The sequence below is a fragment of the Ochotona princeps genome, chromosome 5, assembly GCF_030435755.1.
Source record: "Ochotona princeps isolate mOchPri1 chromosome 5, mOchPri1.hap1, whole genome shotgun sequence".
Taxonomy (NCBI): domain Eukaryota; kingdom Metazoa; phylum Chordata; class Mammalia; order Lagomorpha; family Ochotonidae; genus Ochotona; species Ochotona princeps.
Genome location: NC_080836.1, coordinates 51,430,404 through 51,447,121, shown reverse-complemented (window position 1 = coordinate 51,447,121; position 16,718 = coordinate 51,430,404). Strand labels below are relative to the sequence as shown.

The window sequence follows — 16,718 nt, the reverse complement described above, 5'->3', positions numbered from 1 at the left end:
CACAAGTCAATGAAACAAAATGTACACTCCAGAAACAAACCCACATGCCTACTGTGTAGTCGACTGACTGATGACAAAGACGCTGAAGTAAGAACTGGAAAAGGAAACTCTCTCAATAAATGGTGTTGGTGAAACAGGATACCCACATGCAGAAGACTGCAAGTTAACTTTCCACCCCTACTTTAACAAAATCTGACTCAAAATGTATCAAAGACCTAAATATAAACCTCAAACCATGAAACTAGTAGAAGGAAACAAAGGGGAAACACTTCCGTACTGCATAGGCAACAAAAGCAAAAGTAGAAAAACAGATTGTATCAGACCAAGAAGTTCCTGAACAGCATAGGACACAATCAACAGAGCGAAAACAACAGAACGGAGGAAAAATTACTTGCATGCAATTTATCAGACACAGGTTCATATCCACTATACATGGAACTTAAAAAACAATGCAATTTCCAATTTAAAAAAAGGCAGAGGATCTGAAGAAGTATTTCTGAAAAGAAATAAAATGGCCAATAAACACATGAAAATAATATTACTACTAGTCATCAGGGAAATGTAAATCAAAGCCATAGTGATATCACTTATTTCAGACAGAATGGCTATTATTAAAGAGATAAAAATTTTCAAAAGCTGGAGAATGGCAATGTGAAGTAATGGGTTAAGCTGCTGCCTGTAACAAAACCTCTCTCATGGGTGCTGGTTCATGTCTTGGCTGCACTGCTTCCAATACAGTATTTGGGTCCCTATCACTCATGTGGGACACCCAGAGGAAACTCTTGGCTCCTGGCTCTATCTGGCCAACCCTGGTTGTTGCTGCCACCTGGGAAGTGAACCAGTGCATCCAAGATCTCTATGTTTCTCTTCCGTAATCCTGACTTTCAAAAAAATTATATATATATATATATAATTATATATATGTATATATATGTATATACACATACATACATACATGCAGGCTGCTGTGCTGGCCTAACAGGCTACTATTCTGCCTACTGGCACGGGTAACCCATTTGGGCACCGGTTCATCTCTCAGCTGCTCCATTTGCTGCTCCAATTCCCTGTTTATGGCCTGAGAAAGCAATGGAAGACAGCCCAAGTCGTTGGGCTCCTGTATCCATGTGGGAAACCTGTAATAAGTTCCTGGTTCCCACCTTTGGACCAGCCAAGTTCTAGCCAACACAGCCATCCAGAAGACAGTTGAAGGGGTAGGTATAAACCTCCTACTCACGCTAAACTCAAGGCAACAAATAAGAAAAAGTCCTGGAGTCATGGCCACCAAAATAAACAATCAAATTTCATGTGCTGGTCAGAGGATGCAGAGAAAAGGAAACTCTTACACATAATAGGTGGGAATACAAACTAGAAGAATTGTCAAGCTGTTATGGAGAACAACATGAAAGCTCCTCAAAAAACTAAAATTTCATCATCTGTCATACCCCATTTCTGAATATCTATCTGAAGGAATCAAGTTAGCATTTGAAAGGGTAGCTGCACTACTATGTTCACTGCAGTACTATTCATAATAAGTAAGATATGAAGGGAACCTAGGTATTGATTAATGTATGAATAAAGAAAAGGCAGTACATACAAACACAACAGAGTATTACTCAGCCATTTAAAAAACAATGAAAAAAAATGTGTTTATAGGGCCCGGCGGCGTGGCCTAGCGGCTAAAGTCCTCGCCTTGAAGGCCCCAGGATCCCATATGGGCGCCGGCTCTAATCCCGGCAGCTCCACTTCCCATCCAGCTCCCTGCTTGTGGCCTGGGAAAGCAGTCGAGGACGGCCCAATGCATTGGGACCCTGCACCCGCGTGGGAGACCCGGAGGAGGTTCCAGGTTCCCGGCTTCGGATCGGCGCAGTACCGGCCCGTTACGGCTCACTTGGGGAGTGAATCATTGGACGGAGGATCTTCCTCTCTGTCTCTCCTCCTCTCTGTATATCTGGCTGTAATAAAATGAATAAATCTTAAAAAAAAATGTGTTTGTAGCAAAATGCAAAATAAGTCAGACACAGAAAGAGAAATGCCCCTTGTTCTCTGGCATATGTGAAAGCTAAAAGTCAATTAAGAACTTAGACTGGTAATTACTAAATGATTGGATGGATAGGGAAAAAGAGGTTGAATAACAAGCACTAAAACATAGACAGACTTAATAATCTTTGTTTTCCACAGCATAGTGAGATGATGGTAGTTTATAACTGTGTATTACATACTGTACAAAGAATTGGAAGAGAGCATATGGCAGGCTCTAAACATAAATATTGCATTACATGTCATAAAAATGGGTATTACAGGTTAACAAAACATTTTTAAACATAAAAAATTTAGGAAACAGGGCCTGGCGTGGTAGTCTGGTGGCTAAAGTTTTTGTCTTGCACAAGCCAGGATCACATATGAACGCCAATTCTAATCCTGGCAGCCCCATTTCCCATCCAGCTCCTTGCTTGTGGCCTGAGAGGGCAGTCCAGGACAGCCCAAACCCTTGGGACCCTGCACCTGCGTGGCAGACCTGGAAGAGGCTCTGGGCTCCCAGCTTCAGATATGCACAATTTCAGCTGTTCGGGCCACTTGGGGAGTGAATCAGTGGATGGAAGATCTTCCTCTCTGTCTCCTCCTCCTCTTTGTATATCTGACTTTCTAGTAAAAATTAATAAATCTTCTTTAAAAATTAGGAAACAAAAAAGAAAATATAATTACAAATAATAAGAATACTTTCAATTTAAAAGTTCAAATAATAATAATATTTCAAATGAAAGTTTAACATATAGTGAACAAAATAACTGTTGTTCTGCTCACAGAAGGACCAAAATGATACGATTCTAAAATAATCTGTAAGTGAAGGATAATTAACCTTATTTACTGTTTCAACTGAACACATGATTATTTTAAAAATTTAGATGCATGTTAAGTAAGAATACAAAGGACAGAAAAGAGACAGTACCACACTTGCTGCAATAAATAAGGCAATACGGTATATACACATAAATGCTTATTCTTGCAAAAAGAAATAACAGAAGGGTAACTCAGAAACTGCAAATCAGGGGGGCAGATGTGAGATGAGTGGTGGGAAGTAACAGTATGGAAAAGCTGGGCTTAGAAACAGAATTCCTCACAATATGTTTTTAAATAGCTTTGACCTTTCAATTACATTCACATTTCATAGCTCTAGGAATAAAATCAGAAGGAAAACAGAAAAACTAAAACTGAATAGAAATGCAAACAAATGAAACTAATGGTATCAAACTGATAACCTAATATTACAGAAAAAAAGATTTCACATTGGCATTGAATACATTGCTTTCTGAGTATACCGAACCTACAGTAAGGGGAAAAGGGACAGCAGGAAAGCCCTAATTTTCACTCCTTACTATTTTAGGTAGTAACACAGCACCATTTTAAGAATATCAGTTATATATTGTAGCAAAAAGTTTCATTAGGAATCAAGGCATTTGGAAGAAACACCAAAGTAAAATTTTAAAAAAGGCTAAATTTTGAAATACATCCCTAGTTCTGTTTATTGAAAGGATTAAGAATAAGAGCATCTAATCACAACAAATAAACTAGATCTTGGTCTCTGTGGTGGACTGACCTGTGTCTCCCCAAAAGAAATACTGCAGTTCTGACTCCCCAGTGTATGACTTTTTAAATAAGGTCTAAATCAACAGGTATAACCAAGTGAGGACGTCATACTGGATAAGGGTGGGCCCTAAATTCAAGGACTATTGTCATTTACAAGGGCAGAGAGGTGCGCAGGCCCAGAGGGAAGAAGCCCACAAGGTGAGAGAGGGAGAAACTGTAGGTCTTCTGCCACAAAGTAAGGACTGCCAGCAACAGGGGATACCAGAGAGAAACAGGGATTCTTCCCAAGAGCCTTCAGAAGGAGGCTGGCTCTGCCGTCACCTTGAGTCCCTGTCAGCTCTAGCAAGCAAAAAGGAGACCTGAGACGCACTATTGCTCCAGAGAGCAAGCAGATTCTTCTAGACTAATGGAGTATGTCAAAATAGAGTTCTTGTTGGTAAAATCTGGAATAATTTGAGTATCACTCATAACTGCATCTATATAATAATATTGGACAAAAATTACAAAGTCTATTGTTTTTATTTATTTTGCTACCATTGGAAGTGGCCATTAGATCAAATCTTTGTTCTGAATATTCATAATTGAAAGAAAGGAAAAAGTATTTACCTTGACATCTTTTAAAAAAGATTCATTTATTTTTACTGGAAAGTCAGATATACAGAGAGGAGGAAGAAACAGAGAGGAAGATCTTCCACCCACTGAGTCACTCCCCAAGTGGCCCCAACAGCTGAAATTGTGCATATCCGAAGCTGGGAGCCCAGAGCCTCTTCCAGGTCTGCCACGCAGGTACAGGGTCCCAAGGGTTTGGGCTGTCCTGGACTGCCCTCTCAGGCTACAAGCAAGGAGCTGGATGGGAAGTGGGGTCACTGGTACTTTGACATTTTAGGAGGAACAGTAGTTCATCCCTACTTAAAGTAGTAAAGACTTTTTTTTTCATTTATAGTAAATACCAGCTATCAAGAATAGAAGAAATGATATAACTTTTAAAACTGCCATTCTATGACTTACAGTGACATAACTGATCCAGGTAAAGACCATTAATTATTACAAATATTCATGTATTATTTATCATCATTGAAAATTAAAATATCTGAAGTACGACAAGCAGGCAATTGGTTAAATAAATTGTAATTCATTTGCAAAATGACACGTCAGTCAAGTTCTTAACACCTCAAGGATATGCACACATATACGCATAAGAAATATTTTTTTGTAGATCATAAACAGTCTGACTCACATTGATTGTTGGTTCGTTGGTTACTTCACAATATCTTATTGCATGTGAGATAGGCTGTTTGAAGTTGAAATAATATTACATTTTACAGGTACTATTTTTCATATTGACATCATTTCATCTTAAATTAAGGCAAACATGTGGTATCTAACCTTTTGATCTACATCAAAGAATTGTAAAACCTAATATACTTTTAATATCCTATGTTATTCCGTAATGGGTCGGGAGAGCAGAGAAATTTTCCATCAGAGAAGATGTGAGGAAGACATGAAATATTAGTTACTCCTCACTAGGGTATTGAGGATTTCTCTGCACATCCCTCCTAAAACCGTTCTGCACCTAAACTGTTGACATATGTCTTGTTACAGTTATAAGCCAGTCTAGACTACCCTAAAAAAAGCTAGGTTCAGCAAAATTATGCTTCAACACTATAAAAGGCTAAATATTATAATGAAAATAGACACAAGACAGCTGAATAGTAATCTATAGCCATTTTAAGATGTATAGAACCTGGTTGTATATAAACCAAAATTGAAATGTCAATGAAGAAGTCACAGGATGTGGTTAAGAACTTGCATTTTTTCTTCTAACATTGGTTACTCAATACCATGTCAACTAATTCCATAACGTTATAAATTGTTGCTGATGTTATGTCAGGGCTTTTAATTGATCAGAATGATACTCTGCTGGCTCTACCTTCAGACCAGAAAAGGTCTCCCCAACAAGCCATTGAACTTATCTGGACAATAAGATGCTGGACTCTATGCTTGGTATATGCTTGCAATGAAAGAATCTCAACTGAACTTGAACTGTGGTTATGCAACAAGGTGGAGGAATCCACCATGGGGGGGAATCTCAGTGCCTATAAAACTGTGTCACATAATACAATGTAATTAATATATTTTTCTAAGTAGAGACCAAGGACTTCATGTTCCACTCATTAAAAGTCATTTATATTTCTCCTTTTGAAAAACATTCTTTTCTAATTTTTAAACTGCAGTTTCACTTTTTCTTACTGAAATGCAGGAGGCTCTATATGTTGAGGAAGCTGTTCCTTTTTAGCATGTTCTATAGAGTAGTAGTCCCTGTTTGCTATTTCATTGGGTTGGGTTATGTTATGTTTGCCATCTGCCATGCAGAACTTTAACGTAATGAAATCCATCAACTCCTCTTTCATGGATTTGAGTTTTATGTCATAGTAGAAAGATCTTCCCATATTTTCTTATAGAATTTTAATTTTATTAACTTATTTTAGAGGGAGAGAGAAAGATTCCATCTACTGATTCCTAGCATCAAATAAAGCAGAAAGCTGGAGTGAGGAGCCAGAACCAGGTTTGTATTCTGATGTGGGATGTGTTAAGATTCTAGGTAAATGTCTACCCCTTCTACCATTTTAAAACAGTTGGTCAACCTATTATTTATTTTGATATAAAGAGAGCCAGGACTCTAAATTCATTGTTTTCACAAGGTTACCTATTAAACATATCACATAGAAATTGCTATTCATTGGCCCAACTTGATAGCCTAGCAACTAAAGTCCTTGCCTTGAACGTGGCACGATCCCATATGGGCGCCAGTTCTAATCCTGGAGGCCCGCTTCCCATCTAGCTCCCTGCTTGTGGCCTAGGAAAGGAGTCGAGGACGGCCCAAAGCTTTGGGATCCTGCACCGTGTGGGAGACCGGGAAGAAGCTCTGGGCTCCTGACTTCGGACTGGCTCAGTTCCAGCCATTGCGACTACTCGGCAAGTGAACCACTGGATGGGAGATCTTCCTCTCTGTCTCTCCCCCTCTCTGTATATCCACCCTTCCAACAAAAATAAATAAATCTTAAAAAAACACAGAAATTGCTGTTCATAACACATTGACATTAAAAAGTGTATTGGGGCAGATGCTTGGCATAGCAGTTAAGATGCCTCATGGGATGCCTGCATCCCATAACAGAATGCCTGGTTGAGTCTCAGCTCTAATTTCATCCTAGGAGAAAGGGTGATGACTCAAGTACTTGGGACTCTGCCTACTGTGTGGGAGACCTGGATTGAGTTCCAGGATCCTGGCTTCAGCTTGGCTTGGTTCTAACTGTTGCAGGCATTTGGGGAGTGAACCAATAGAATGAAGATGTCTGTTTCTGCCTTGCAAATAAGCACAAAAAAACAAAAGTAGGTTAGACTAATGGATACACATAACAAGAAACAAAATATCAAAAATAATATCCAAAGAAGCCAGATAAAAACATACATACCACAATTCCATTTATATGAAGCTTTAGAAAATATAAATTTAATCTATAATGAAAGAAAGCAGATAATTAATTACCTAGGGCTGGGACAAAGAAGGAATTGACTGGGAACAGAGGACTTTTTAGGGAAAATGAAAATATTCCAAATTTTGATAGGTGGTTTCATGGACATACACATTTGATAAAACTCAAACTGTAGTTAAAATGGGTGCATTTGGTTACATGTAAGTGAGTGATTTTTTTTTTAGAAACCATGTTTCATGGTAAAATTCTTTCATGGTTTTCAACATACAGAAATATACACACACATGCTATACACTTAAGAAAAACACATAAAAAGTGGTAACATGAAGAGGCCATGTGTATTTTAAATTTTCTCTTTTGCTAAGTCTTTATTAACTTTTTGTCATGAACTGCTTTTACAGTTTAATAGAAATTTTATAAAAATTACAGATTTTATAGAAATAATTTCTCAAGCTAAAATAAGTATCATTTTGTTCAGATCTTAACAACACTGAAATATAAAGTTCTAGAAATGAATAGCTTTTCTTTACTGTGTGAAATAAAGACTCAAAGCTTCCAATATAACATGCGATTTTTCTTAGTCAAATATCCCAAAGTCACAGAATTATGTTGTGTTATCATAATTAATAATTTCAGATTTCAAACGTTATTCTTTTGAAGTTAAATTTTGTAAGCCTCACACTGGTTAAGTAATTCTGCCCACCATCACACTATTAGATAGAATTTCACTTTTACCAGAAGCAGACTAAGATTGAGATCCTAAATCCAGTGTTCCCCAGTGTTCCTTCTATAAACAAATACCATAGCACGATCTTTCAGGATCTGTGTGTTTCGTCCTTTTCACGTTGTTCTTTGTTTTCCACACTTAGTCTCTGTATTTCTGCAAGAGTTATGCTACTGTTTTGAGAAACTCTTTTCAAATTAACCCATTTTAGTACTCCTAGATCCTGTAGTTTGAAAATTCTTGGTAGATTTTTGTTAGTATATTCACATTGGACCTTTAGCAGGTATTGCTAGAGTTAAAACACCTTGCTGAATCTTCACAAAACTGCCTATTTCAGCTTGTTCAAGGTGTCTAAATATTGAGTCATTTAAAAAAAAATACTGGCATGGATAATTCAACCGGCTACTTTGAATCCTTTCAGTAATTTTTGTAAATTGTCATTTACTAGTAAAAAAGTTTTTCCTTTTTTACAATTACAATTTTCAGTTCTAATTCTTGATCTGTTGATGATACGTTAAATAATAGCAGAAAAAAAAAACACCTCCTTTATTTTGCCTTACTAGAAATATTTTTGGAATTTCATCTGAAAATATGCTTATGGGTTAGAAATAAAAGAAAATATCCTGAACATGATAATAATGACCCTTAATGAACTAAGAATAAAGACAAACATATCCTAGTATAACAAAATATATTTACTTTAGTTTAGTTATATGATTTTTGCATGTAAACATTAAGTCACCCTTGGATTATTAAGATAAATTCTGGGAAGTCATAGTTCATTTCTTCTAATATAGCAGCATTTGAGTAGGGGCTGAATTTCTTTTAATACACTCCTGAATTTAACAGTTGAACGTAGAATATTCTGATAGAAGCATGTATAATTTATTTTTATTACTGTTTATAATTTCCTTTTAAAAGAGAACTGCATAGCTGCCTTTTTCTTTTTTGTAAAGGTCTCTCTGTGACTAAATTCTACCTTTAGTTGATATGGCAATTATATTTCCCTTGAATAACATTTTTCTTAAGAGTTGGGTAAGTCTCACAGAATTTTAAAATATTTGGTTATGAGAGTGCTGGTATGACATCATCTGCTACACCTATCACTTGTAGGAAATCAAGGAACTGAAAGGAAAAGTGCTTTGCCCAAAGCCTCTGGCCAACAAACATCCAGACTTTATAGTAAACAATACAGACTTTTTTTCAACAGTTATTCAATAGAAAGGAATATACTGCATAAGAGTAAAATAAATCAAGCTTGTACTAATTGAGAAATACACTTGGACACGTACAATTAATAGTTATTTATATGACCACTTATTTTTTAATGTGAAAAAATACTATATAGTAGCCATACCTGTTATTTTAATATTACAAGGAATGCCAAAAGGAGCCTCTCCTACAGTTCCAGCAGTCCCACCCCATCTGCATGCACACCCTAAGTCAAGTTTCTGTTGCATGAACTAAAAACAAAACAAAACAAAAAATGGGGCTTTAGCACCTATTTATTTGCTGTCAGCAGAGAAAAAAAACATAAATATATGACAGAGAAAATAAGTCATTTATTCAAGGGTTTTTATGTTTCTCTTCCCCACCCATCTTTTAAAAGTTACTGTCTTTCCGCATTTCCACCATTTTGTACAGTTAAAATCCATACAAGTGCCTTCCTCTGAAAGCATCTCACTTTAAAAACAAAACAAAACAAAACAAAACAAAAAAACATACTTAAGACCAGACCTCACACTAAATATAACATGGCCAATTTCTGTTATCTTTACCTGTTCAGTGATGGCTTGGAAGCTATAAAGCCTGACCAGTCCGGAGCTGTACATCACGATCAGGATCCCATGGGACAAAGTTGCATCTGTAACGCTCCCGAAAATCTGGGGGAAAAGGCAGACATCACCTGAGAAAAGACCAAGAAAGTCCAGTCTTCTGAGTGTTCACAGGGGTCTCTGCACTTCTGCTTAATATTCAGGGCATCACTGCAACACTGTTAACTAGCAGTAAAATTTCATCACTGTGTAGCAACGTGAAACTAGGGTGCTGCTAGTGGCAGGCACCACACTCCCGGTTCTCAAACTGCAGCAAAAGGAAGCGCAGTGGTCCTTCCACCCCAAATGATGCGCCAGCATTCCTTCACAGCTTTGTCACTACTGATTCATATCAAAGCCCTTTCCTCATGGTACATTGGCATGCACTGAGACTATGCAATTCTAAATGATTAATTTACCATTCATATCTTGTCAGGAACCCATTCTTTACTCTAAAATGTTCTTCACAAGGACACAGATGTTCAGGTGAAAAAGCTAAATCTTAGACAATAATTGTAAGAGAAAGAGCCAATTCCATAATTTTACCACTACCTAGTTATTGAAATCTTGAACAAAAGAAAGGATAAAAAAAAAATAAGGTAAAAACTAAACATGGACAGAAACAGTTAGCCTAGCTAACCTTGAATAAGGCTTTGGTTACCATTTGCTCCCTTTCTGTTGTATGTGTAGGAGCCTGTAAGAATTTTCCACACAGCTCTGAAAAAAACTTGATTCCATATTTGAGTATTTACCAAAAGTCCATATAGCCAAATATTCATAGCAGTAAAAGGAGTAAAATTGAAATGATAATCTGCTTGAACTCAAAACAGATTACTTAGTGGTGATTCACCACATCAATACAAAACCTAAAAGAACAATCTGAGCCTGATGTGCTTCAATCCCAGTAACCACTATCAAAACTAAATCCCTAAATGTGTCCCTTGGATAAATAAGATTAACTGGAACAACTTAGGACTCTGCAAAGTGTTCAGTCGTGTTACACACTGCAATAATGCTCAATCATTTAATCCATAAGCACAGAGGGGGCTGCAGGAGAGAGCATCTTGCTCGGATTCCGATCCCAGCCAACATGTGCTCATGCTCAGCTGGGCCCGGGCAGCCAGTGCGCCATTTGGCGCCAGGCTGTGCCTGCTGGCCACCCGGCCGGGGAGCTCTGGGGTATTGGTTGTCTGAATCGTTGCTTAGGTAGCTCCAGGCTGACCCCACTGTTTTTGGGATCTGAGTCAATCGTAAAGATTCCCAATGCCAGTAACTCTTCCTTTGAAGAACTTCTAATCACTTAACAATGCTGAGCTGTGAAATTGGTAATGGAACCGAACGTACTGGGCAGGACTGAGCAAACCTTAGCCTACAAGCAAAACTAGAAACCAGCATGGAGCACAGGTCATGCTGAGCTAGGCTCTTGCACCTACTGGTCCTCAGAGCAACCATGGGCAGGTGCGCGACTTACGGCTAGGAACAGGCCCAAATGGGAAGGTAAGGGGACACCCTAACTGGGTTGAGGTTCCCACCAAGGGGTGCATGTGCTGGAATGGGGGCTGCGTTCTATCTAGGAAACAGTCGTAGTCACCCAAAGCACTAGTGTGAGCTGGGATTGGATGCACCAGGCCAGTTCAGACCCCAACACCATCTGGTGTCATGGAGAACCAGGATAGAAGTGGGGCTGACTAGGCTGGGTCTCAACCCCCTACTAAGTCATGTGTGAGCTGTATGGACGAGCCATGGCTGGGCTGAAACATCCAACAACAAGAACCAGAATGGGGTGAAAGCCAGCCAGGAAAAGCCACTGTTCCTGCTAGGACAGGAGGTGAACTGAGTAGGGTTGGCTCAAGGACCCCCTGGTATGTGCAAAATCTGACATTGGGAGGGGTTCTGATGGAGGAGCCTGGGCAACTCCTCTGGCAGGACACAGTCCCTGCAGGTTAGCACAAGAAGCATGATAGGAAACAGCCCAGAATAGGCCATGGAAAGTTTCCCACTGGCACACATTCGGCATGGGTCAGGGGCAGACCAGGCTGAATCAGTTCATGTCATCCACTGGCAAATCCGATCACCAGAACAGAGTGTGGGTTGAGCCGGGTTTGGTCGCGGCAAAACCAGTACACATTATGGAATGCCAGGGTGTGGTTGCCTGTACTGGATTTGACAGCAGCACCCAACCAGCACACGTGAGATCCAGGAAGGGAGGGGCAGAGCTGGCAGGGGGATTAAGGGGCTGGTCCCCTCGCTGGACAGCTACTCCCACTGGAGAGCATGGGCTGGGATGAGGACAGACCAGACTAAGCAAGGCTACAACACCTGTGCGCTGCATGTGGACTAGATCAGGGAAAAGCCAGGCTGGGCTGATTATTCCTGCTGGTGCAAGCATAAATTAGAGTGGGTGAGGGATGTTTGGGCTTGGCCGCAGCATCAGCTGGGACTGGGGACTAATTCTGTTAAGTCAAACCACAGAACCACCTAAAGAGTGCATAAACCGGGACTGAGAGAGACCTGGGAGGGGAAAAGTGGGTTCCCCTGTCTTGGGTCACTACTCCCGCGGGAGGGCATGAAAACTAGGACGGGAGCTGGGGTGGCTAGACAGAGAGGCACTCAACAACATCTGTGAGGGCTGGATGGTTGAGTTGGTTAGATGGAACTAAGCTTTAATACCCAGTGACAAGTACAAGAGCCAAATGGGATGGGGGACAGACTGGTCTACTGCTACACATACTGGCAAACCAGGGTAGGGGGCGGACCTGGTGGGGGTTATTGTAGGTCGCCCCGACTAGGCTGCAGCTCCCACTGGTTGATGTAAGGGCCAAGTATGTTCTGGACAGAACCAGACTGGACTGCAACACCCATTGGTTCCAGTGCAACTCGGGACTGAAAACAGAACCAACCCAGCAATTGAAACCACCAGCTGATCGGGGTGATAGACTGTGCCGGGCCCTGTGCTTGCTAGAACATACAAGAATCTAGTCTGGGAATACCTCACAGTTTCTTTGGAGATCTCCCCAATCAAACTGCTGGACTCAGAACTCTAACCAAGAAAAGACAGAAGACAGAACAGGTCAATCATTCATCTCAGCTGTATGTTGTTGGCAGCGAAATATGGGGCAAATGGAGACTTTATGATGGACCATATCAATCAGTGGACGACCTCATCGAGCGAAACTGGCAGCGATTCATAACTGATGAACTATTAAAACCACTTGGGCAAGGATCTCAGAGCATACCCCACATCCAGGACTTGGGGTGGGCGGGAAACCGGGTGGGGCTTCTCCCTCAATATTCCCCTTTACCTCGGATACATGATGGAAACAACATGGACATAATAGTATTACCCACTTCCCTATCCCCCTGAACCTTTTTTTTTAATTTTAACCATAATTAACTATGTAAACACTGTCAACAACAATACAATAAAATAAATTAAAAAAAAGAAATAATGGGCTCGGTGGCGTGGCCTAGCGGTTTAAGTCCTCGCCTTGAAAGCCCCAGGATCCCATATGGGCGCCGGTTCTAATCCCGGCAGCTCCACTTCCCATCCAGCTCCCTGCTTGTGGCCTGGGAAAGCAGTCGAGGACGGCCCAATGCATTGGGACCCTGCACCCGCATGAGAGACCCGGAAGAGGTTCCAGGTTCCCAGCTTCGGATCGGCACCGCACCGGCCCGTTGCAGCTCACTTGGGGAGTGAAACATCGGATGGAAGATCTTCCCCTCTGTCTCTCCTCCTCCTCTGTATATCTGACTTTGTAATAAAATAAATAAATCTTTTTAAAAAAAATAATAATCCATAAGCACAGAGACCAAGTAAAACCTTAAGTTGTTCTATTTCTGTATTTTTTTCCTCTCTCTCTTCTAAAAGGTTTATTTATTTGAAATGCAGTTGTAATGAGAGAGAGACAGAGAGGGGATCTTTCCTCCACTGGTTCACTCCCCAAAAGGTTGCAACAGCGAGAAGCCAGGAGCCTTTATTCTCCCACATGGGTACAGGGGCCCAAGGACCTGGGCCATCTTGCCTGCTTTCCCAGGCACATCAGCAGGGAGCTGGATCTGAAACTCAACAATCAGAACTTGATCCACAGCCCGTATGGGATGCTGGTGAAGCAGGCAGTGACTTAACATGCTACACCACAGTGCTGATTCTTTGTTTTCTCAAAAGGATAAGAACAATTTATTTCAGTGTTGACTAGCTCAGGACTTCTTAATTCGCTGATCCTGACTGTCAGTTCTGAGGAAGACTGTGTAATTCAAACATTTTTTAAAACACTGGGTGCTATGATACATCAGACATGTATTTTAAAAAGATTAATACATACTTTTAAAAAAGATTTACATATTTATGTATTTAAGACTGAGAAACAGAGAGATTTATCTGTTAGTTTACTCCCCACTGCCTACAGCAGCTGGGGCTGGGCCTAGCTGAAGCCAGGAGCTGAGAATCTCCATCCAGGTGTTCCACATTCACAGCAAGAACCTGAGTACCTGAACCACCACCTGCTGCCATCCCAGGCACATCAGAAGGAAGCTATATGGGAAGCCGAATAACTGGGACTAGAATTGGCTCTGTGACAGACAAGAATGCCAAGTGCAATGCCCGTCAGTGATATTACTTTTTAATTTTTATGCATTGTGGTATACTATGTTTTTTTTTAAAGATTTATTTATTATTATTGGAAAGCTGGATATACAGAGAGGAAGATCTTCCATCCGATGTTTCACTCCCCAAGTGAGACACAACGGGCTGGTGCCGATCCGATGCCAGGAACCAGGAACCTCTTCCGGGTCTCCCATGCAGGTGCAGGGTCCCAATGCTTTGGGCCGTCCTCTCCTGCTTTCCTAGGCCACAAGCAGGGAGCTGGATGGGAAGTGGAGCTGCCGGGATTAGAACCGGCGCCCATATGGGATCCCGGGCGCGTTCAAGGCAAGGACTTCAGCCACTAGGCCACGCCACCGGGCCCCGGTATACTATGCTTTATAATACATTTTGAAGTACATTCATTATGTTTGGCTAATGACTATTGCCCACAAATGGAACCTCATGATCCTGTCCTTGTGGTGGGTATCTTGTGCAGTGTTTAAGATGCTATAAAAATGCTGCTTAGGATATTCCCTTCGCATTTCAAGCACTTATATACTGACTCTGGTCTCACATTCAGCTTCCTGGCACTGGGTACCCTGGAAGGCAGCAGGTAATGGCTCAAGTAATTGGGTCCCTGGTACCCACATGCAACATTGGACTGATTTCCCAGCTCCTGGCTTTAGCCTGGCCCAGTCTTGGCTGCTGCAGGCATCTGGGGAGTGAACAGTAAACAAGAGATCTCTCTTTGCCTTTTAAATTAATTAAAAAATTTTAAACTTAAGATCATGTCCCTCTATAGCAAGTGAGGTGTCTATACATCAGTAGAGCAGCCTAATAAATAACTACTCGTCAGCAGAAAGTAACTTTTAAAAAATTGCTTCCTTTATTCAAATGAGATTTTTCATTTTTTCTCCTTCATTTACATACTCCACAACTCAAGCACAATGGCAACAATAAAACCCCAACCTGACTGAGTTGGAAAATTTATATATTTAATTATAAGTCTTCTTTATATATAAAGCAAGCTTCAGATCCATATCTTGCAATTAAAATGGGACATTTTGTTGTAGCTTAATGATCATTTTAATAAGCTTCAAAATATTGTCTTTGGAAATAAATAACTCATTAATTTCATAACTTTGTATGACAGAAGTTTATGAATGACCACAAGTTTCCAACACCATGTATAAGAAGAGCACAGAAGATGAGGTATAGGCAGATAATTTTGAATTATCTTATATATTTTGATAAGAGGAAAACCAGGTGATAGAAGATTTTATATTCAAGAGAATGCTGCCAATCAAAAGTTTCTAGAAATTATATGGCTAATGTTATATTGTTATATTGTAATATGTTATATTGTATATTGTTAATCAAATTTATAATATAAATAAATAAGACATGAGTTCCTACCTTTTTGCTGATCTCTAGAATCCCTACAAGTGAGAAAGGCAAAACTCGGAACACTGCAAGGTATAACAAAACAGGCTGTTGAATGCCTGCCTAGAAGAAAAGACTAAAATTACAGGCGGTTCTCAAAAGTACATCAGAAATCTTCTATTATCAAGAGCTCAAAACACCTATCTGTTCTAGCATGCAGTTCATGAAAATGTCCCTTTGTCTAGACTATAAAATTACTTAATATAGGAAGGGAAACTTATTTAAGGTAGTCCATTCAGCCACTACCCTTTTAGGCACACATGCACATCCAAACACACTAAAATGTACAAAAACAAAACTTAAAAAAAATCTAGTTATTCGAAAGTCAGAGAAACTGAGAGGCACATCTCCATCCTCTGGTTCACCCACTGCCACCATGGCTGTGATAGTGGTGGCCAGGCCAGGTGCAAATCGGCAGCCTAGAGTTCCTTTCAGGTCTCCCAGGTAAGCAGAAGGAACTCAGACAATTGAGCTATCATCTGCTGCTTCTCAGATTACTAGCAGGGAGCTGGACTGGAAGCAGACTAGCGGGAATTCATGTACTCTGATATGAGATGCAGTGGCTTAACCTGCCACAACCCTTTCCTGCCCCCAGGAAATAATAGCATACCTTTATATCAAACCTGGAGTTCTAATAATCAAAAGATATGCAATCATGATTATACAATTTAAAAGTTGTTATTGCACTGACATGTGCGTATGAAATGAGAAAAAAAAGTAACAAGGAAAGCCTGAATGATTTCTGATTCATGAGAATAGCTCACTCAGTTGAAAGAACAAGGTCCAGATAATTTCCACTATGAACTGTCTAGTATAATAATCTCTTGTTCTATACTATAAGCTTGAAAGGAAATTTTTAAACTTGTGGTAGGCAAAGGTATCTGCCCCATTACTGTCAAACCTTGTTCAACAGAACCCTAAGGCTCAGACATCAGAATACCTATCAAGACTGCCATAACTGGGGTGGGCACTGTGGTATAACAGGATAAGCTGCTAATTAGAATGCTCATATCACATACAGTAGTTCCACTTTTGATCCAATTTTCTGCTAATGCATCTAGGGCAGGGAGACTATG

General features: G+C 40.1%; 1 protein-coding gene across 3 annotated transcripts in view; it reads right to left on the bottom strand.

Annotated features, from left to right (window-relative positions):
- The window catches only part of DCAF17 (DDB1 and CUL4 associated factor 17), a 42,426-nt gene that overhangs the window by 15,194 nt on the left and 10,514 nt on the right, over positions 1–16,718 (bottom strand). The window contains exons 6-8 of one of the 3 annotated variants that reach the window (XM_058664631.1): positions 15,616–15,705; positions 9,582–9,686; positions 9,161–9,266 (exon numbers count right to left, since the gene is read on the bottom strand). In XM_058664631.1, the coding sequence (XP_058520614.1) occupies positions 9,161–9,266; positions 9,582–9,686; positions 15,616–15,705 (301 nt within the window). The remainder of the gene's footprint in view (positions 1–9,160; positions 9,267–9,581; positions 9,687–15,615; positions 15,706–16,718) is intronic. The other 2 variants (XM_004577310.4, XM_058664632.1) reach the window with 2 other exon arrangements.